Genomic DNA, 21,720 nt, shown 5'->3' with positions numbered 1-21,720 from the left:
GAGAAGGCAGAAAAAAACTCTGACTCCTATAAAGTTTTCTGCCATTAAATATCTTTTTTATTTCTTTCGGAGAGCGGCTCCTTGACAGTAAGGCGGTTCAGTTTGCCAAGCAGAGTTTCCTAGCGGCTTTCTTAGTACCTGGGGTCAGTGGATTGGCTGTCCTGCACAAGGGGTCAGGGTTACTGCTTAATTCAACGGTCAAACTTCACGGGTGCATCAGCCTGCGCCCGGGCTCCCCCCCCCCCCCCCCCCCCCCCCCGTGAGCATACGGCGCATACACTTGTTTTAATGAGCGCGATGCCCTAGGGATACGGAGAAAGAAAATTTAGGGGTGTCCTCCAGCCGCCTCGGCAGTAGTATACGATTAGGCGCCCCGAGTCTTTCCATTATTATGATGTTATGAAACAAGTTGTAGATATGCCTTTGGGCCAGTAACTTGGCCATCCTAAGTATCGAACATACAGAAGAAACTTAAATGGACTTCAAGGAACATCTTAATCACTGTGCAAACTTATGAGAAAAATAAAATATAAATAAATCATGAGCAACTTTTAAAAATTTGTATTTGGTTAGTGGCGTAACAAGGTTCGATATCACCCGGTGCGTTTAGTGAGTGTCACCCCCACCCCGTCCAACAAAGCTACTGTGTTAGGTTACTTGAATGTAACAGGCTTACAGTTAATTTTTTTAGTTTGTTTTTACATAAAAGTGATATAAAATCAAAGGTATTTTACGATACCGGGGTAGAACATAATAATACCGTATACATACACAATTAGGACTTATAAAATACACAATATACAGATTGACGTAGGTGCCCAATTATAATTTTTGCATAGTGGCCCAAAAATCCTAGCTACGCCACTGAAGAGAGAGAACATTTTTTGACGAAATTTCGATTGTTTAATAAAAGACAGAACCATATTATTTGACATTTTATAAGCAGAAAAGAAGAACAAAAAAAAAAAAAACAGAATAATACTTGAAAGTATTATCGATGCGATTTAGGTAAACAGTGTTTAGTGCCATCTTGAATTCCAAGTTTTATGAGAGCCTTTATCAAATGAAAGCAATTTTTGGAAGTTATTAAGTTCCTATCTACAAAAGATAAATGGTTGAAACGGCATTTCTGTGATAGTCAGACACAACCCTGTATACATCAGCCAAACGTTTCAAGAAGGTAGTACATGAAATTAAAATAGCCGACAATTTGGCCGGGATTGTAGATTTAACTATCGACAAAAGAACAATTGATCATTTGTCTTTGTCCAATATATTACTAGCCGTCGGTAACCGTTACACGTGAATTATGGGCCTTCATATTTTAATGGTATACTTGTTCGAGAAAAATATTTTATAAAATAGATATTGGTCAAAACGCAATGTGCTTTATACTACACGTTGAACGTTATTAGTGACAAAGCAAATAAATAACCCAATAGCTAAAAATACGACACAATAAAAATAACATAGGCTACCAATACCTATTAGAAAAACAAACCACAAATTATATAGGCCCTATATTTATTTATTTAAAATTTTTTTTGGTCTGTTCCTCTAGATGAGAGCATCTGCAGTTTGTGTAGAACTGTAAAAATGTGTAGAACTGTAAAAATGTGTAGAACTGTAAAAATGTGTAGAACTGTAAAAATGTGTAGAACTGTAAAAATGTGTAGAACTGTAAAAATGTGTAGAACTGTAAAAATGTGTAGAACTGTAAAAATGTGTAGAACTGTAAAAATGTGTAGAACTGTAAAAATGTGCAGAACTGTAAACATGTGTAGAACTGTAAACATGTGTAGAACTGTAAAAATGTGTAGAACTGTAAAAATGTGTAGAACTGTAAAAATGTGTAGAACTGTAAAAATGTGTAGAACTGTAAAAATGTGTAGAACTGTAAACATGTGTAGAACTGTAAACATGTGTAGAACTGTAAAAATGTGTAGAACTGTAAACATGTGTAGAACTGTAAAAATGTGTAGAACTGTAAAAATGTTCCTAAATGTTTTTTTAGTTATACGCAACTTTATTTAACGACGATAATAATTTATTGATATATTGATATATTTAATTATAAACACATTAAACAGCCCCCCCCCACACACACACACATTAATAAAACTCTCAAACCATGCTTCCAAATTATATTTTAATATAGAATTTGATATTTTCGGTGACATCGTCATTGGGCCAAAATATTTTCGGGAACATTTTCACTAGGCCAAAATATCAAGTGAGCATAAAAAGCGTTGAAAAAAAACATATTTTTATCGAATTAGAATAAATTAGACTCTATAACTATATGTTAAGCGCTTGGTTTATTTAAATGATTTTTGCCATATGAGAAACAGAAACTGCAAGGTATTAGACATTTATTTTTGTATTTAATAGGAATTTATTCTGCACTCGTAGATTCCTTATAACTTTAACAATAATAACAATTGTAAGTAGTAGCCTTCTCTGGTTCACTACCTCAATCTCTGTTTACTTTATTTTTCGTTTTATACAAGAAATTTTTCATTGCATAAGGCGTGGTCAGCGTTCGCGCTAAGTGAAGAAAATGTTTAGTAAAGTAAATGTTAGACTTTTATACAGCTGGATACAATGTTGTTCACACCATATATTGGCGGATACAAAAGTTCTTAAAACAGATTTACACTTTTAAAACTCAATGCAAGGCTCAGCTAAATCTAATACCCAGCATATGGTATGGATCTGCATTGCTGCTGTAGAAGATTAAACAAGGTATTACACTAAGTAGCCTTTAGTATAGGATCGTCGTTTGTGTTTGATTAGAGCTGATCTATCTAAACATGTAGAAAATAAAGAAAGAATATACTGACATTGGTGTCCCCAAAAACATCATACAGTCCCACTCGTTCATGTACATCATCTGGCCCTTTAGGTGAAGAATGGTCGGCTCACTTCGCTCGTCTAGTAAGAAAATGTTCAAGGCACAAATGTTATCTTACAAAAGTTACAGTCAAGAGTTCATGCTAATGGTTCATTGTTTCATATCATAAAGTTGATGTAGACCTACATTCTATACGTTCAATAATAATGATAATAATAATAATAAAATAATTATAATAACTATAACAATAGTAATAATAAAAATCATAATAATAATAATAGTAATGCCCATCATCTCTATTAGTAAAATCGCAATAAAATGTGGAGTTAATAAAAACATATCAGCATATCTAGAATATACAAAGAATGAAATAGAATGAAAACATAATACATAAAAACAGTTAATTTTTTTAAAAAAATTCATTAACAAGCTTTTAAAAAAGTATTTTTTATTAAATTCTTTAAATATATGATGACACAACTGTTTTTAAGACATTTGTCTGCCCCTTCTTTAGTCAACTTTGTCAACAGTTCACCGCGCGATCGCTGGTATTTAATCCTGTTATCTCCCCTTTTATTACTGAATATAATTAAAACCCGGCCAGTAGACTGCGATCTCTAAAAGACAGTTGTCCGCCCCTTCTACATGGTCGACAACCAACCGTGACCAAACAACCGTGACTAAACAACATTCAGCCTGAACCACAGCTTGGGTCATCGAGTGATCGCATCTAGCTAGTTATCTCCCATTCTGTTGAAAGTAATCTGTCGAGTGATCGTTAGTAGAATTGTGTTATCTCCCCTTGGTTTTGAACCAGTTTAGTTAGATTAAAAATAAGATATTCATACATTGATCTTGAAGAAGATGATATCTGGAAAATTTCAACGAAATCGCTTTATTTGAAGTTGGTCAAAATCGAGTTACAATATTAGTTACAAACCAACATACAAACCAACGAACTAAATAAAAGCTTGTATAAAGAGGAGCAGTTGTTGCCTATTTAAATTTAGTAAAGGTATTCTTCTTCTTCTTCGTTAGTGTTGTAAGGAATCCCCTCCTACGCAATTAAGTATACGTGTGAATTAGTTATGCGCCATTGAGGCCATTGACTTCTTTTCTTTTTGGATTTGCTTCCATAGCCTTTGTCCAACCAAGAACATACAAGGCAGTAGTTGTTTGATTTTGTAGTTGTCTCTCCTAGAACAATAGACCGTCGCTGTGTCGACCCAACTCTGATGGGTACCTAACTCACGTTGGGGAAAGTAAAGGCGGCTGGGCATAGTACTGACCACACTATCTCTTCATATGCTGAGGTCAGAGAAACAAGTGAACTCTACTTCACTTGACCGTCAGGTTTGAAAAGGGAACTTTACTCTCCTAGAAGAGTGGCTGTCCCCGGCTAACGAGCCTCATCACCTTAGTAAAAATTAGCTTTAGATTATAAACTTCAAGTTTTAAAAAACAACAACGTTATAGTAAGTCGTGTCAAATGACACACCGTTTAAAATGTCTACATTTAAATTTCACCAAAATAATGACATAAAAACTAAATATGACATGACGTTAGCATACATATCATTCAATCAAATCACTCTAAAGTACAAATCAATAATTTTGAAAACACTCTTTCATGTAAATAAAATAAGGGTCGCTTTTGTTGTAACCATGATACTGTATACCTATGAGTTCTCTCCGCTTTTACCGACCTAGTGTGTGTGTGTGTGTGTACGTGTGTCTGTGTGTCCGTGTACCCCAAAAAAAAACGTCAACGCCTGGACAACAAGTCATAGTCAAAAAGGCCTAATTCATTACAGATCTATAGGAGACCCCCCCCCTTTTACATGTACTTACGTTAGGGAAAGTAAACTCGGTTGAATAAAAAAACGTATTTAAATATATAGAGTTATAGAACCTTAAAGTTAACAGATGATGAAAAAAAAAATAAAATTAACATCCACCTAGTCACCCATCTCACCCAGGTGGTGGAGTCTTTTACTATATATCCTTTACTCCTACTCCTGCTCCCCCTTCACCCACCTGCTCCCCCCCCCCTTCACCCACCTGCTCTCCCTTCACCCACCTGCTCACCCTTCACCCACCTCAACGAGGTGTTGGAGTATTTCCCCTTTCACCCACTTGCTCCCCCTTCACCCAACCCTGTGGGAATGGTAAAGCCATCACGTTTACCCCACAAAGAGATTCTACGGTCATAAAAACATAATGACTTTTTCAGACCCATAAAAACATGACATCCGCACGATGCGTGGGTTACAAAATACGTCAGCGCCGCATACCTGCGCTGTTGCTTACGTTTCCAATGCACGGTGTGAACCCGCATCTGTCGACCATAAATCTTAATCACCGGGCGCGGCCTGTCAAACGGGCAGCGCGGAATACTTCGCTGGCGGTCGAATTTGTTTGATATTTTGAGTTAATTTGAAACAGATGTCGTTAATGGTTGTTGGAAGTCGACACAAAGAACTTTCTATTTTTGTACGCGTTAGCGTTACTCGATTATTTTAAAATTAAAAATAAAAAAAACACACAATCAAATAAACAAAAAAAAAAAACAAATAAAACCAAAAAACAAACAAATTAAAACAAAATTAATTAAAACAAACAAATAATTAAATTACGTAACTAATTAAAAAATTAAAATTTAAAAGTTTTAAAAAATTTAAATTTAAAAATTAAAATTTAAAACTAAAATTAAAAAATTAAAAATTTAAAAAATTTAAAAACTAAAATCAAACATAGTAAAATCAAACTAATTAAAAAATCAAATTTAAATTTAAAAATTCAAACTAATTAAAAACTAATTTAAAATAATTAAAAACAAACAAATAATCAAATTACGTAACTAGTTAATAAAAATTACAAAATTAAAAACAAAATAAATAAAAAATTCAAACTCATTAAAAACTCATTAAAATTAAAAAAAATAATGGTTATTACGTAACTAGGTCACCTGCGGTGATTACGTCACAAGGTCACCCCTTCACCTGATCTACTGACCTACTCTCCCTGCGCCTGCGCCACCTCCGCATCCCCATCCCGAGTATTTTACTACATCTCATTGTACCTGTGCGCTGCGCCTGGAGTATTTTACTATTTCTCGTTGTACCAGGCTGCTTCTCCTGCGCCTTGAGTATTTTACTATATCTCGTTGTACCAGGCTGCGCCTGCGCCTTCGCTCCAAAAGGGACCTAATATACTACTTATACTCATATACCCTTCATGATTTCACTGTTTTCTACCTTGATTTTGTAACTGTAAAACATACACCCTTAAGAAACAGAGACCGGAAAAGGACGCTGTACAGGGGTGGGGGGCTTTTTCGAAGTCTAAAATCGGAAAAATTTACACTAGATTAGTGAGTAGATAACCGTTATCACTTAGAAAAGAAACTAATTGTATTGAAGCATTTTATACGTTTGTGTGCCATTAAAACAAGAGTTAGTGGCGTTTCAAATCCGCTCTATCAATTTTGTCCAAGAAGGTGGGGAGAGGGGGCGCTTTTTCACCAATAAAAACCGCAGGATTTTTACTGGATCGGTGAGTAGATAACTCTTTTAAAGTTTACAAAATAAACCAATTGTATTAACGCTAAGAAATGACGCGACTAGGTCCTTGTACGATTCTTGCGTTTCTCTCAACTTCAACGTTAGAGATCAGATAGTTTTACTTGATTGCATTACATCTCACATAGATCACTTCATTAAAGAGAACTAAATCTCACGGATTCTTGAATCGCTATCCGCTCAGTAAAATAGCATACGGTCGGAGCGGGTGGGTAGAAGGCGACACTCTTTGTCAAAAGTTTTAGAGAGAAGAAAATTAGTATATTGTATCGAATAAATCACTTTTCATTGCTTTTTTCATAACACTTTGTGCAAACTAACTGATAATTTAAAATTGTAATATACTATTATCGATATTGTTCTAAAGACACGACCAAAAGTAGACCAAATAAGCTTGCACCGTCTACAAAGTGCACTCTAAAGCAGTGGTTCTTAACTTTTTGGAGGCACAGAACCCCACCAGTTTAATAAGCGCATTCACCAAACCCCTCATAATAGCTGTATCGTCCACACGAACAAAATCCGATCGTGAATCCTATGAGTCGGGTGTGTGTCTTGACGGAAGCTATGAGACTGAATTACCGAACTTTTTGGGTTCGATGGGACCCACTGTTCTAAACTCATTTGATTTTCTTCTTTTTATTCGTTTCGGCTTCCCATGGAGCATAGGCGTAGGCAACACTTCGTCAACTCACTTGATTTTTATGAAGATCGAAACCTAAAAATCCAGCCCCCCCCCCCCCCCTTCTCTATTTCAAACTATTTTCTCCATGATTTATTGGGTCTTTTTCTCGTCCTCTTACCCCGTGGACCTCAAACAAGCAGCTGCTTAGTGATGTTATGTTTTGTCTCTCTCATATTGTGCTTTAACCACCACCCGCTTAGTGATGTTATGTTTTGTCTGTCCCATATTGTGCCTTAATCACCACCCGCTTAGTGATGTTATGTTTTGTCTGTCTCATATTGTGCCTTAACCACCACCTTTTTATTCTCCACTCTCTTTAACCTAGCTTCGAGCCATACATTGAAAGAGACTTCACATTTAGCTATAGATCCTGCTTGAATTTTTTTTTTGACAATGCATTAGAACTCCACGTTGACTTATAATGCTAATACGCATTCTATCGCTGCTGATTCTAATCATAACTTCATGGTTGGTGCCACCATCATTAAACCGGTTATTACTGCTTCATCAACCAGTTGATCATTTGTTGTTGATTGAGCTGTTGTGTCCGTTGGATTTCAGTTTGTTTCCTTCAGCTTGTTTCATTATACAATCAACCAGTCAACGAAATACCCATGTCGTATTCCAATGTGTACAGTGATTTTGGTATTGTATGTCAATTGTATGACCTTAATCTAACAAACTTATAATCCAACTATATCATACAAGAGCCTGTTAAAATGATAAAAAATAAAAAGACTGCCCTAAACGAATTAGCACCTGCTACAAACTTTCTCTAAACTCAGATGAGGTTTATTTATTTTTTTCTGACATTACTGATGTTTTAAATGTATAAATATAAACTAAACATTTCCTTCTTTAAATAAAGTTTAGTTTATACATTTAAAACATCCAATATATTATTTTCAACAAAAGTCCGCCAGTTTCGACCCATGCCGAAACAGACATAAGTAAGTACGAAGAAGCTAGTTAATTAAAATATTTGAAATAGAATAAAATGCATACAAAACGTTTTAATAACAAACTTTTCTCTTTAACTAGTTGTGCATTATTGTATAATTGAAGAACATCATTTATTTTCTCCCTGTTAGTGCATAATTATGTGAAAGCTTGTTATTAAAAATGTTTTTGCCTACATTTGGTGGCGAATCTGAGACACATTAAACAGAACTACATTTGAAATACTGACCGTTTTCCTTAAAATTGTTTAAAACTTCAGTGTCCAAAGTTGTTTGACTGACAGGGGATTTACCAACCAGCTGGAAAACGTTGTTGGTGTGATGTAATATCTGGAATACAATATGGTATAGAATATATTATACAACTTGCTACCCGTGTATATATTATTACTATCTACAAAAATATGCCAGCCATGAAAAAATATAATTAGCGTAGAATAAAATCCATAAGGATGAAACCGATTATGTTTGTATGTTTATTTGTGGTGGAAATGTGTGTTTGATTTTTTTTCTTCTATTTTTACTTTCTTTTATAGAGGAAGTATTGTAATCGTGCACAAAAATCAAATGAAATTTTGAAAGTTTTCATCGTTTTAAACTTCATTACTTCGTCATATACGGATTATAAGGGGCTTATTTTGATCGGGCAAAAATAATAATTGCAGATTTATCAAAATTTCAGCGGTCTATGCGTAATCGAGTCAGGAAAGCTGGGCTTTGTAATTCTGTCCGTATGTCCATTAAAGCTAGGTTGATGAAATTTGATGTATAAGTATTAGATCGAATTTGTAGTTCTGTATCAACTTTTCAGCGATTTCTGATAACCGGAAGTGGAACTTATTCTACTTTCAATTTTTCAAAAGCCAACTTGATTACTGTTTAAGATAGATGAACGAAATTTCACTTATAAGTAAAAGATCTTCTTGTCTGCCTTCTCTCAAATTTTGAGTAATTTCCGTTGACCTGAAGTAGTAATTTACGCTATTTCCGATTCCTCGAAAATACGCATGTGAATTTATCAAGTACTAATAATATTCCGCACTTTTATACAGAGATTTTTGGCGTTCACTTGGTGCGCAATTCTTTTTTTTTTACGAGATTCTATCTATCTTCTATCTTTATACTACTAAAACTCAACTTTGTTTACATGTTTGAATATTTATTTGTTTGTCTGATTTGCTACTGGAGAGAATCTGCACTATGTGTAGGGCTGTAAAATAATATGTTGGTAACGAACATATTTTCTTTTCAGATTGACTGTTAATCACAAAATTATTTAGAGAAGTTAATTAATTTATTGATTTATTCATAGGTAGATTAACCACATTAATTTTAAAATTTTTAAACAATGGCTTTACCTTGACTGAGTAGTGACGTCACATTTGTTTACTTTTTAGTACAATAAAATGGTGGCTTCCATCCAGAGTTTCTTCCAGGCATCTCTTCGGGGGGGCTAAGCCCCCCCCCCCCCCCCGAAAAATTTTTACCGCCCCCCCCCCCCCCCCGAACGAAATAAAATTTATATAATTTATATAGAAAATATATACTTTTAACAGTGTCCACCCTCCCCGAAGAAAGCTTACCGCCCCCCCCCCCCCCGAAGATTTCAAGTGCCCCCCCCCCCCCGGAGAAAAAAGTCTAGAAGAAACACTGCTTCCGTCATAGACTTTGTGGCCCATTCAAAAGTTTAACTCGTTCTAAAGCTAATTTTCTGTCGGCTATAACTTTAACAATACGTCCTTTTGCTGTTTTTATTACGTTCCAACACTTATATAAATTTTGAACTGTCTTTTTCATTTAGTTTTACAATAAATTTCTCTAGCTCTACAATCTGTCCAGGAAAGTTATCTATAAATAGATGTAAATATCAGGTGGCCAAGAAAGTTATTTATAGATCTAGATCTGGAATCTAGGTCAAACCAAAGATTAATTAGATACAATCCAAAGATTAATTAGATAAAAATACAATCCATTTAAAAATCATAATACATTTTTAGCCCTTAAATACTTGATATAAATCTTTGTGATTTATTTATCTAGATCTAGATTTATCTAGAATAGGTCTAATCTAGATCTAGCAAGATTTACGCAAAAACTAGACTTAAGACTTAAGCAAACGAGTCGTAGAATCTAGATCTATATAATTCTATCTAGATCTAGATAATTTCAGACCTTCCTTGTTTTATATAAATCTTTGTTTGTTTAGCTATGTAATTGGCTAATTTAAGATAAAATTTAATTTGAAAGTTACTACTACTAGATCTAGACTTTGATATAGATCTATGCGCGTAAATTAAGTTGCATAAGGAGACTCAAAGTATTAAACTATACCATAAAAAACGTCAGTGATGTCACGAGTCTGAATAGCACAGTTGTTAGTGTAACCGGCTTTCAAGCGGGTGGCACGGGTTCTAGACACATTACGTCAATGTTAAATGTTTTTTTCAATTTTTTGTTTATTTTTTTAGATGTGAATGATAAAGCTGCCTATCTGAACTTGGCGGGATACAGGGCAGGTGAAGTAGAGTTCATCTGTTTTTTTTTTGTCCTAAGCATATGAAGGGATAGTGTGGTCAGAGACATGCTCGGCTGGAATTGTTTTTTTAAACCATAAAAACATGTTTTCTGAGACTTTGCGGGACACTGGGCAGGTGAAATAGAGTTGAGTAGGTCACCTGTGACGTCAGTATATGAAGTGATAGTCTGAAATCGGTGGTTTTAAAAGATAAAACATCTTTTTGAATGTGGGGTCTGGTTTTTTGTGACGATAAGTGACAGACGTGATCTTATTTTGTGGATGACCTCCGAAACCCACAGTTATCCAAGGGATGACGGGTAGTCTAGTATACTACTAAAACTCAACTTTGTTTACATGTTTGAATATTTATTTGTTTTTCCGATTGACTACTGTAGAGAATCTGCGCTATGTGTAGAGCTGTAAAATAGTAATTAGGTAGAAAACAATTTTTGTTTTCAGACAGACTGTTAATCACAATTTTTTAAAAGAAGTTAATTCATTTATTGTTTTATTCATTGGTAGATTAACCACATTAATTTTAAAAGTTTAGAAAAACGACTTTACTTTGAGTGAATAGTGACTTCACATGATTTGTTTACTTTTAGTACAATCAATGGCGGCTCCAATACAATATTTCGTGGCCTATTCAGATCTTTAACGCGTTATAAAGCTAATTTTCTGTCGGCTATACTTTAACAATACGTCCGTTTGCTGTATCTATACGTTACAAAACTTATATCAATTGTCAACTGTCTTTTTCATTAAGTTTTACAATAAATGTCTCTAGATCTACAGATCAGCTGTCGAAGGAAGAAAAAGTTATGAATCTAGATCTAGGTCACTAGACTTAATGTTAATTCTTAATTCTATATCTAGACTTAATGTAAATTCTACATCTAGAATCTATTTCAGGCCTTAATTATTTTATAAAAAAGTTTGTTTAGCTTCACTGATCATCTTATTCGAGAATGCATAGGGTTTATCTATCTAGGTTCTAGATAGAAATTCTAGATCTATCTAAAATTTCGATCTAATCTAGACTATTTAGATGTAGAATCTAGACTCAACGTAAATTCTACATCTAGATCTAGACTAAACGTACATTCTCTAAATCTAGAACCTAGAATCTATATATTAAACTATTTCAGGCCTTAATTATTTTATATAAATCTTTGTTTGTTTAGCTATGGAATATGATAATTTGGAAATGCTCGATCTAGGGCCTATTTGCGTAACTTAAGATTCATACGCGGATTCTATACCGCTAATTTTGCAAAAATAGACTTTACGTAAATTCTACTTCTAGACCTAACGTAAATTCTCGATCTAGCTCTATCTAGATATACAAAACTATTTCAGGCCTTAATATTTTACTTTATATAAACCTTTGTTTGTTTAGCTGTGGTATAGACTAATGTGGGATAATATTAAATTTGAAATGCTCGATCTAGGGCCTATATGCGTAACTTAAGTTTCATACAAGGATTCTTTACCGCTAAATTTGCTTTTAATTGTAACTTTCCTGATAGGTGAGTTGATAGTATAATCGCTAACCGTGTGTGTGATACGGGTTCGAAACACATCTTGTAAATATTATTTATTTATTTTTGTATTTTTTTTATAGATGTGAATGATAAAGTTGTCTATCGGGACTTGGCAGGACACGGGGCAGGTGAAGTAGAGTTCACCTGTTTCTGTGTTCTTGGCATATGAAGGGATAATGTGGTCAGAGCCATGCTCGGCCGGAATATTTTTTGTAAACGATAAAAAGATGTTGTCTGAGACTTGGCGGGACACTGGGCAGGCGAAGTAGAGATGGGTAGGTGTAGAGTTCACCTGTGACGTCAGAATATGAAGGGGTAATGTGGTCAGACCTATGCTCAGCCTATGTTGGTGTCAGTGTTTCTTCCAGACTTTTTTCTCCGGGGGTGGGGGGAGGGAGACGGTAGACTTTCTTCGTTGGGGGAGGGGGGTGGAGCCCTCCCCCTCTCTCCTCCCTCCCCCCGAGATGTCTGGAAGAAACTCTGATCGGTGTTTTAAAAAACAAAAACATGTCTAAGTTGGGGGGGGGGGACGACACTGGGCAGGTGAAGTAGAGTTGACCTGTTTTTGTTATCTCAGCATTTAAAGGGATAGTGTTGTCAGACCCATGCTCAGCCGAAATAGGTGTTTTTAAAAGACAAAAACGTCTGAGGTGTGACGTCTATTTGAATGTGTGGTCTGGTTTTTTGTGAAGATAAGTGACAGACGTGATGTTTTTTATGGATGATCCCCGAAACCCACAGTTATCCAAGGGATGTCGGGCAGTATAGTTCTATTTTAAAAAGTTTAAGTATTTAAAAATGGATTAAAAAACATATCTATATCCGGAGTCGCCATCCCCCGTAGTGTTATATAAGAATATTCTAGAAAACTTAGGTGAGGTCAATCCCGGTTAATTTTTAATGTGGCACATTAAAACTTAAAAATATTCGCACACGCACGTACACACGCACGTACACACGCACGTACACACGCACGTACACACGCACGTACACATAGCCTACACAAGAGCGTGAGGACACGACGAAGGCACATAGGGGAGGTAAGGCAGAGTTAATGGGAACCGGAAGAGGGATGTGACGTCCATTAGCACAGCGCCACTCGGCGGACTGCGTGTTAAAGACCTGGGCTTTCTGAGTACCACGCAAAAGTTACGTCATTACTTATCATCCAACCCCTCATGGTACGTAATCATGATTGAAGGTAGGAGTGTAGGTAGGAGTGTAGGTAGGAGTGTAGGTAGGAGTGTAGGTAATCAGGAGCACCAAATCTTGCTACAGGTTTTCCACCCAGCGCTACCAAGCTTTCAGACCTAAGGACACATAGAGCAGACGAAGTAGAGTGCTTGTGTTTCTTAAGCGAGACATGTGAACGGATGATGTGGTCAGCACTTTGTCCAGCCTCCTTAGTGTGTCTGGTACCCATCAATGTGGTCAGCACTATGTCCAGCCTCCTTAGTGTGTCTGGTACCCATCAATGTGGTCAGCACTATGTCCAGCCTCCTAAGTGTGTCTGTTAACCATCAATGTGGTCAGCACTATGTCCAGCCTCCTTAGTGTGTCTGGTACCCATCAATGTGGTCAGCACTATGTCCAGCCTCCTTAGTGTGTCTGGTACCCATCAATGTGGTCAGCACTATGTCCAGCCTCCTAAGTGTGTCTGTTAACCATCAATGTGGTCAGCACTATGTCCAGCCTCCTAAGTGTGTCTGGTACCCATCAATGTGGTCAGCACTATGTCCAGCCTCCTAAGTGTGTCTGGTACCCATCAATGTGGTCAGCACTATGTCCAGCCTCCTTAGTGTGTCTGGTACCCATCAATGTGGTCAGCACTATGTCCAGCCTCCTAAGTGTGTCTGGTACCCATCAATGTGGTCAGCACTATGTCCAGCCTCCTAAGTGTGTCTGTTAACCATCAATGTGGTCAGCACTATGTCCAGCCTCCTTAGTGTGTCTGTTAACCATCAATGTGGTCAGCACTATGTCCAGCCTCCTAAGTGTGTCTGTTAACCATCAATGTGGTCAGCACTATGTCCAGCCTCCTTAGTGTGTCTGGTACCCATCAATGTGGTCAGCACTATGTCCAGCCTCCTAAGTGTGTCTGGTACCCATCAATGTGGTCAGCACTATGTCCAGCCTCCTAAGTGTGTCTGTTAACCATCAATGTGGTCAGCACTATGTCCAGCCTCCTTAGTGTGTCTGGTACCCATCAATGTGGTCAGCACTATGTCCAGCCTCCTAAGTGTGTCTGTTAACCATCAATGTGGTCAGCACTATGTCCAGCCTCCTTAGTGTGTCTGTTAACCATCAATGTGGTCAGCACTATGTCCAGCCTCCTTAGTGTGTCTGGTACCCATCAATGTGGTCAGCACTATGTCCAGCCTCCTAAGTGTGTCTGTTAACCATCAATGTGGTCAGCACTATGTCCAGCCTCCTAAGTGTGTCTGGTACCCATCAATGTGGTCAGCACTATGTCCAGCCTCCTAAGTGTGTCTGTTAACCATCAAATCTTGCTGGCCCAAGCGACGTGTTAGGGAACCAAAAGCGATTTGATGCTCTTATATGATGTTATACGACAAGATATTATTATTATATTCGTAAATAGCCATGTGGAGTCGGCTATAGAAATGGTAAATTTGCGATAAAATGGCTCGATTTTTACTTTCTCGTAAACGAAGTATAGAGGAAATATTGCAATTCTGCAGAAAATCGAAATCGAGATTTTCACAAATCTCGACGATTTACACCTCCATAAGTCTGTAAAAAAAACTTAGTTTTGCAATTTTGTCCGGGTGTCTTTGAGTGTATATATATATATATATATATATATATATATATATATATATATATATATATATATATATATATATATATATATATATATATATATATACTGCGCACCTAATGAACATGAAATCGCGCGTATTAGTGCGGAATTGTTTGGATAAGCAGCCTACTAATTTGCACAAAATTTTTATAAATTTAAAAAAAATAATTAGGTATCCATCTAAGTCAAATATGCATTGTCTTCATGTCTTGACCCACGTACCAACTTTCAAATGAATCTGTTATCTAGAAGTGCCCGAAATTTCCCTCGGTCGTTTTGATCTATGAGGACAGACAGAGGACAGACTGTCAAGAGACTGGACGAGGAAGCAAGTTAAATAAAAGCTTGCAAAAAATCATATCTATATCTCGAGTTGCATTCCCCGAAGTGTTAAATAACAATATTCAAGAAAGTTTAGTGGAGATCACTCCCGCTTTTTAAAAATAGTTATTCAACACTAGACATTTGACCTGTATAGAGTTTTTTTAGAACTTGATTTAAGAATGAGTTGCAGAAAATGAAAAGTTTCGACAAGATTTATGGCTCCTATAAAACTTCGACTACTCGGAACCGATTATCAGAAAACATTACGGGATCGATTCCACTGTCCGGGTTAAATCAAGAAGAGGAAACAGCGGATAGCCGGCCCATTAATATCCGTTGGGCGGTATCGATCTGATGAACACTGCGCGGCTCAGGTGACGTGTGACGTCACAGGTGTTGGCTCCAAATCATACTCAGAGGAAAGTGGCAGATAAAGATACATGCTTCACCAAAAAACTGCTACTCACATCCTCCCATAAAGACATCAACAAACTTCTACTCACATCCACCCATAAAGACATCAACAAACTTCTACTCACATCCACCCATAAAGACATCAACAAACTGCTACTCACATCCTCCCATAAAGACATCAACAAACTGCTACTCACATCCACCCATAAAGACATCAACAAACTGCTACTCACATCCACCCATAAAGACATCAACAAACTGCTACTCACATCCTCCCATAAAGACATCAACAAACTGCTACTCACATCCTCCCATAAAGACATCAACAAACTTCTACTCACATCCACCCATAAAGACATCAACAAACTGCTACTCACATCCTCCCATGTAAAATTGGTTAAAGGCCGCTCGAGAAGAAAATGGTCCAGCAGGCACTGTCCCACGGCTGTGGGTAACACGGCATGGAGCCCAGGGCCCACACTTCTGATCTCCATCTTTCTACTGAAGACGATGTGGAAGGGAAAGAGCTCAAACAGCAGCTCTGGGCGAAGGGGGATGCTGTCTACGATGTTGTCTACCACGTGCTTGGCTTGCTCCCTGAAGGCCTTGTTGTCAAAGAGCAAGCGGAACTTGACGTGGCTAGTCTGACTCTCCTCGTTAAAGTCTTTGGCAACGACAAAAATGTCCACCCTCGTGTTGTAAAATACTTTCCCGACCTGCCGGATTTGACCTTTGACATAATGCAGGTAGCCCCGCCTTCTTGATCTGTAGGTCAAGGTCAGGCCATTTTTAGTCTCATCTTCAACAAAAAACGAAGGCGGTTTTAACTTTGGATAGCTAAAGCGGAGGTACTCGTGCAGGTTGTCCAGTCCGTTGAGAAAGTCCCGCATGTGTCGTCCCAGCACCTTGAGGATACGGTCGTAGCCGAACTGGCCGACAAAGTTGACGAACTCCACGCCAAAGCTGTCCATGATGGTGTCCACTGTGTCTCCGGTGATCTGAGGAATGAAGACACTAATGAATGGCTGACAATATAATCAAGGTGCCATAGTAATGGACACATAAGGGCCAAAGATTGAATTGTAATGAGTACTATTAAGGCGAAGCAATTAGCACAAGCATGTCAAGGTACCAGACTGACCTGTGCAAATGGTATTGTGCGAATACGGAAATATAATGAACAAGATAATGGACGGAATTTCAAAACCTTTTTCTGCTACGTATTGTTGCTCCAACGTTTTGTCGATTCATGTGTTATTCGAAATAAATGTTCACTAAAAAATTTATTAACTAAATATTTACGCATCATTTTATTGGCTATGTGTTGATGACTTAGCTAAAATATTTTCATCTAAATATTTTTCCCAATTTCCGAAATGTTTTGTTGACTGAATACACATATTGGTGAAAACCAGCCCCTATAAAAAAAAAACAACACGTTTTATCATTCGGAGCGCAGCTACTTGCACATGCAGAGATCGATTTGCTTGTCTTTTTGAAACACTGCAGGGATCCTTACCCGTGTAACGTCAACCCCCCCCCCCTCACATCACGTCTATCGTGATGTCTCCCCCACCCTCACAGTCCCATCAAGTAAAATGGTCTCTTATCAGCTGTTATACATAGCAATGTCTACATTAATGCTGCGGTTGACTGACTTACCATTGATGTTGCGGTTGACTGACTTACCATTGATGTTGCGGTTGACTGACTTACCATTAATGCTGCGGTTGACTGACTTACCATTGATGCTGCGGTTGACTGACTTACCATTGATGCTGCGGTTGCCATGTCTACCATGAAGGACTCGCCGTACACGTTGTGTGTGCTGAAGCCGCTGACGGACAAGTTGGCCTCCTTCCTGATCCTCTCCCACGTCTCCTCGCCGTACTTGCTCTTTAGGAAATCGGCGGCCGACTGGAGCAGCAGGCCGTACATGGCTGGTGGGGCGTCACACTTTCGTGGGCTGGGGCGTCACACTTTCGTGGGCTGGGTCGTCACACTTTCATGGGCTGGGGCGTCACACTTTCGTGGGCTGGGTCGTCACACTTTCATGGGCTAGGGCGTGACACGTTCGTGGGCTTGGGCGTCACACTTTCGTGGGCTGGGGTGTCACAGTTAGGAGATATGGGGCGTGGCTCTGGTAGAGGGCTGGTGGTGAAACAACTGAAAGTATAAATCAAATCTGCTAATCATGGCGTTTAACGAGACACAATTCGGTTTGCTCATTTGTTGTGGGTGTATCAAAGTCTGAAATTTGAACTTGTGGAAGTTCAAATGTCAGACTTTATGACAGTGTGTAGAGTGCGATAGTTTTGGAAAGGTAGGGGTGGGATTTGATGTTGACTAAGACGATACTGACTAAGTCGATAACAATCCTGAACGTGAGTACTGGACTAAGTCGATACTGGGCTAAGTCGATAACAATCCTGAACAGGAGTACTGAACTAAGTCGATACTGGGCTAAGTCGATACTGGGCTAGGTCGATAGCAATCCTGAACAATACTGAACTAAGTCGATACTGGGCTAAGTCGATAACAATCCTGAACATGAGTACTGAACTAAGTCGATACTGGGTTAAGTCGATAGTGGACTAAGTTGATACTAAACCAAGTCGACAACAATCCTGAACTGGAATAATGGACTACGTAGATGCTGGACTATATCGATACTTAACTAAGTCGAAACTGGACTTAGTCGATAACAATCCTGAACAGGAGTACTGGACTAAGTCGATACTGGACTAAGTCGATCCTACCCAAAACAAGCCTTGTCTCTTCCGGTTTAACCGCCATCTTTGTTGTTTGGATGTACGTGAGCACGTGAAGCGGGATGAGACACCAAAGCGAGGCTGGTAATTAAAACGATAGCATCTCTATTGGGTATCGATCAACTCTCGTTGACACTCACCCCCCCCCCAACACACACCACGCCCTCACCATTCCCGTAGACATAAGTAGTCTCGTAGTGTCTAAACACAACAGTTAACCATGTGTTTAAACAACAGTGAACCATGTGTTTAAACACAGTAGTGAAGCAGGTGTTTAACAAAACATGTTGTCGAATATAGTCACTAAAACTTCTAACCGTTTGGTAATTACAAATAAACAGTTAAATAGGTCAAACACGAGACAGTAGCGTAGGCGGGATGGGAATGATATACATATACAAAAATAAAAATATATTATATATATATATATATATATATATATATATATATATATATATATATATATATATATATATATATATATACATGTTGCTCGTTTGCTACATGTTGCTGGTGTGTTAAATGTTGCTGGTGTGTTAAATGTTGCTGGTGTGTTAAGTGTTGCTGATGTGTTAAATGTTGTTGGTGTGCTACATGTTGCTGGTGTGTTAAATGTTGCTGGCGTGTTAAGTGTTGTTGGTGTGTTAAGTGTTGCTGGTGTGTTAAATGTTGCTGGTGTGTTAAATGTTGCTGATGTGTTAAGTGTTGCTGGTGTGTTAAGTGTTGCTGGTGTGTTAAGTGTTGTTGGTGTGTTAAGTGTTTTTGGTGTGTTAAGTGTTGCGGGTGTGTTAAGTGTTGTTGGTGTGTTAAGTGTTGCTGATGTGTTAAATGTTGCTGGTGTGTTAAATGTTGCTGATGTGTTAAATGTTGCTGGTGTGTTACATGTTGTTGGTGTGTTAAATGTTGCTGATGTGTTAAGTGTTGCTGATGTGTTAAGTGTTGCTGATGTGTTAAATGTTGCTGGTGTGTTACATGTTGTTGGTGTGTTAAATGTTGCTGATGTGTTAAATGTTGCTGGTGTGTTACATGTTGCTGATGTGTTAAATGTTGCTGGTGTGTTAAATGTTGCTTGTGTGTTAAATGTTGCTGATGTGTTAAATGTTGCTGGTGTGTTAAGTGTTGCTGGTGTGTTAAATGTTGCTGGTGTGTTACATGTTGCTGGTGTGTTACATGTTGCTGGTGTGTTAAATGTTGCTGGTGTGTTAAACAGAACGAGACGATATTTTTTTCTCCCCTAATCAACGTCTACCATCTGGTACCTTCCCCCCCCCCCCCTCCCCTCCCCAACCTGTTCGCCAACGAGATAGCGTGAAGGAAATATTTACACCCAGTGAGAGCTATCTTAGAGCTCATTGAGAACGTGTGTACAAGCGTTTGTTTGTATCCCCTCCCCCCTCACGTCAACCTGGATAAGAGTTAAAAATAGGAGGTGATCTAGATGATGGACAGGGTTCAACCTTTCAATTACGCTAATGTTACAAGAGATTTGGATTATAAAATAAAACAAATATAAAAACCTAGAAAATAAAAAGCTTTTTAAAGCATTAAAAACAGCTTTCTCTTATAAAAATTTTGATCGATTATGAAATATCTTACACGTCAAGGCTTAAAATTTTAAAGCTTCTTTTATTTTCCACTTTAATCTAAATGAAGTTGGTACCCAATATTTGCTCGCAACCCCTAAAAAAACAATAATCCACATTTTCTTAGGCAACCAAATCAAGTTATACTTCTAGTTACCAAATCTAGTTATACTTCTAGCCACCAAATCTAGTTATACTTCTAGTTACCAAATCAAGTTATACTTCTAGCCACCAAATCTAGTTATGCTTCTAGTTACCAAATCTAGTTATACTTCTAGTTACCAAATCAAGTTATACTTCTAGCCACCAAATCTAGTTATACTTCTAGTTACCAAATCTAGTTATACTTCTAGCCACCAAATCTAGTTATACTTCTAGCCACCAAATCTAGTTATACTTCTAGCCACCAAATCTAGTTATACTTCTAGTTACCAAATCTAGTTATACTTCTAGTTACCAAATCAAGTTATACTTCTAGCCACCAAATCTAGTTATACTTCTAGCCACCAAATCTAGTTATATGTATGGTCATCTGCTGTATCTTATTACGTTTAGTCATGCTTTAATTACCACAATAATTAGTTATAATCTTGGCCTCCCTATAATAAATATATATAGTAATTTGTTCAAATTGCTTTTCTCAATACCATCACATGGCTCAATAAAACGTTTCCATTTTAAATTTACGTCATTTGAATCGTCTGCTTTGAATCTAGCGTCGTAATTAAAATATTTAAACGTCGTAATTAAAATATTTAAACGTCGTAATTAAAATATTTAAACGTCGTAATTAAAATATTTAAACGTCTTAATTAAAATATTTAAACGTCGTAATTAAAATATTTAAACGTCTTAATTAAAATATTGTTGCCTTAATTAAAGTATAAATCGTATAATTGTCGTTAATAAGTGCTATACTGCTCGCTTAGCAACAGGTTATCAACTGACTATCTAGTCTGTCTACAACTGACCATCTAGTCTGTCTACAACTGACCATCTAGTCTGTCTACAACTGACCATCTAGTCTGTCTACAACTGACCATCTAGTCTGTCTACAACTGACCATCTAGTCTGTCTACAACTGACCATCTAGTCTGTCTACAACTGACCATCTAGTCTGTCTACAACTGACCATCTAGTCTGTCTACAACTGACCATCTAGTCTGTCTACAACTGACCATCTAGTCTGTCTACAACTGACCATCTAGCATATTTAACACTGACCTACTTGCTTGTCTATTACAAATCCCAATTTGACTAAAGATTGTCAGAAAATAACTAGTCTTTTCTAAGTTCATCCTTAAATTTTGTATCCGACTATATTTCTCTACTAACCCTGAAAGTTAATATCTAACTATTGCCCTAAACTCACCCAGAAATTGTGTATCCAACTTTCTCTACTCACACAGAAATTGTGTATCCAACTTTCTCTATTCACACAGAAATTGTGTATCCAACTCTCTCTACTCACACAGAAATTGTGTATCCAACTTTCTCTACTCACACAGAAATTGTGAATCCAACTTCCTCTATTCACACAGAAATTGTGTATCCAACTTTCTCTACTCACACAGAAATTGTGTATCCAACTTTCCCTACTCACACAGAAATTGTGAATCCAACTTCCTCTATTCACACAGAAATTGTGTATCCAACTTTCTCT

General features: G+C 37.4%; 1 protein-coding gene across 1 annotated transcript in view; it reads right to left on the bottom strand.

Annotated features, from left to right (window-relative positions):
• The window catches only part of LOC131941292 (soluble guanylate cyclase 88E), a 42,428-nt gene extending 20,932 nt beyond the window's left edge, over positions 1-21,496 (bottom strand). Inside the window, exons 1-5 of the mRNA XM_059300472.1 lie at positions 21,430-21,496; positions 17,474-17,869; positions 16,081-16,701; positions 8,310-8,409; positions 2,844-2,934 (exon numbers count right to left, since the gene is read on the bottom strand). Of these exons, the coding sequence (XP_059156455.1) occupies positions 2,844-2,934; positions 8,310-8,409; positions 16,081-16,701; positions 17,474-17,641 (980 nt within the window). The 5' untranslated portion in view covers positions 17,642-17,869; positions 21,430-21,496. The remainder of the gene's footprint in view (positions 1-2,843; positions 2,935-8,309; positions 8,410-16,080; positions 16,702-17,473; positions 17,870-21,429) is intronic.
• Between the last annotated feature and the right edge of the window lie 224 nt (positions 21,497-21,720).

Source organism: Physella acuta, unplaced genomic scaffold (genome assembly GCF_028476545.2).
Source record: "Physella acuta isolate Inbredline_101_S28 unplaced genomic scaffold, ASM2847654v3 ptg000355l, whole genome shotgun sequence".
NCBI lineage: Eukaryota > Metazoa > Mollusca > Gastropoda > Physidae > Physella > Physella acuta.
The sequence above is the reverse complement of the archived record's forward strand: the minus strand, read 5'-3'. Positions and strand labels throughout refer to the sequence as shown.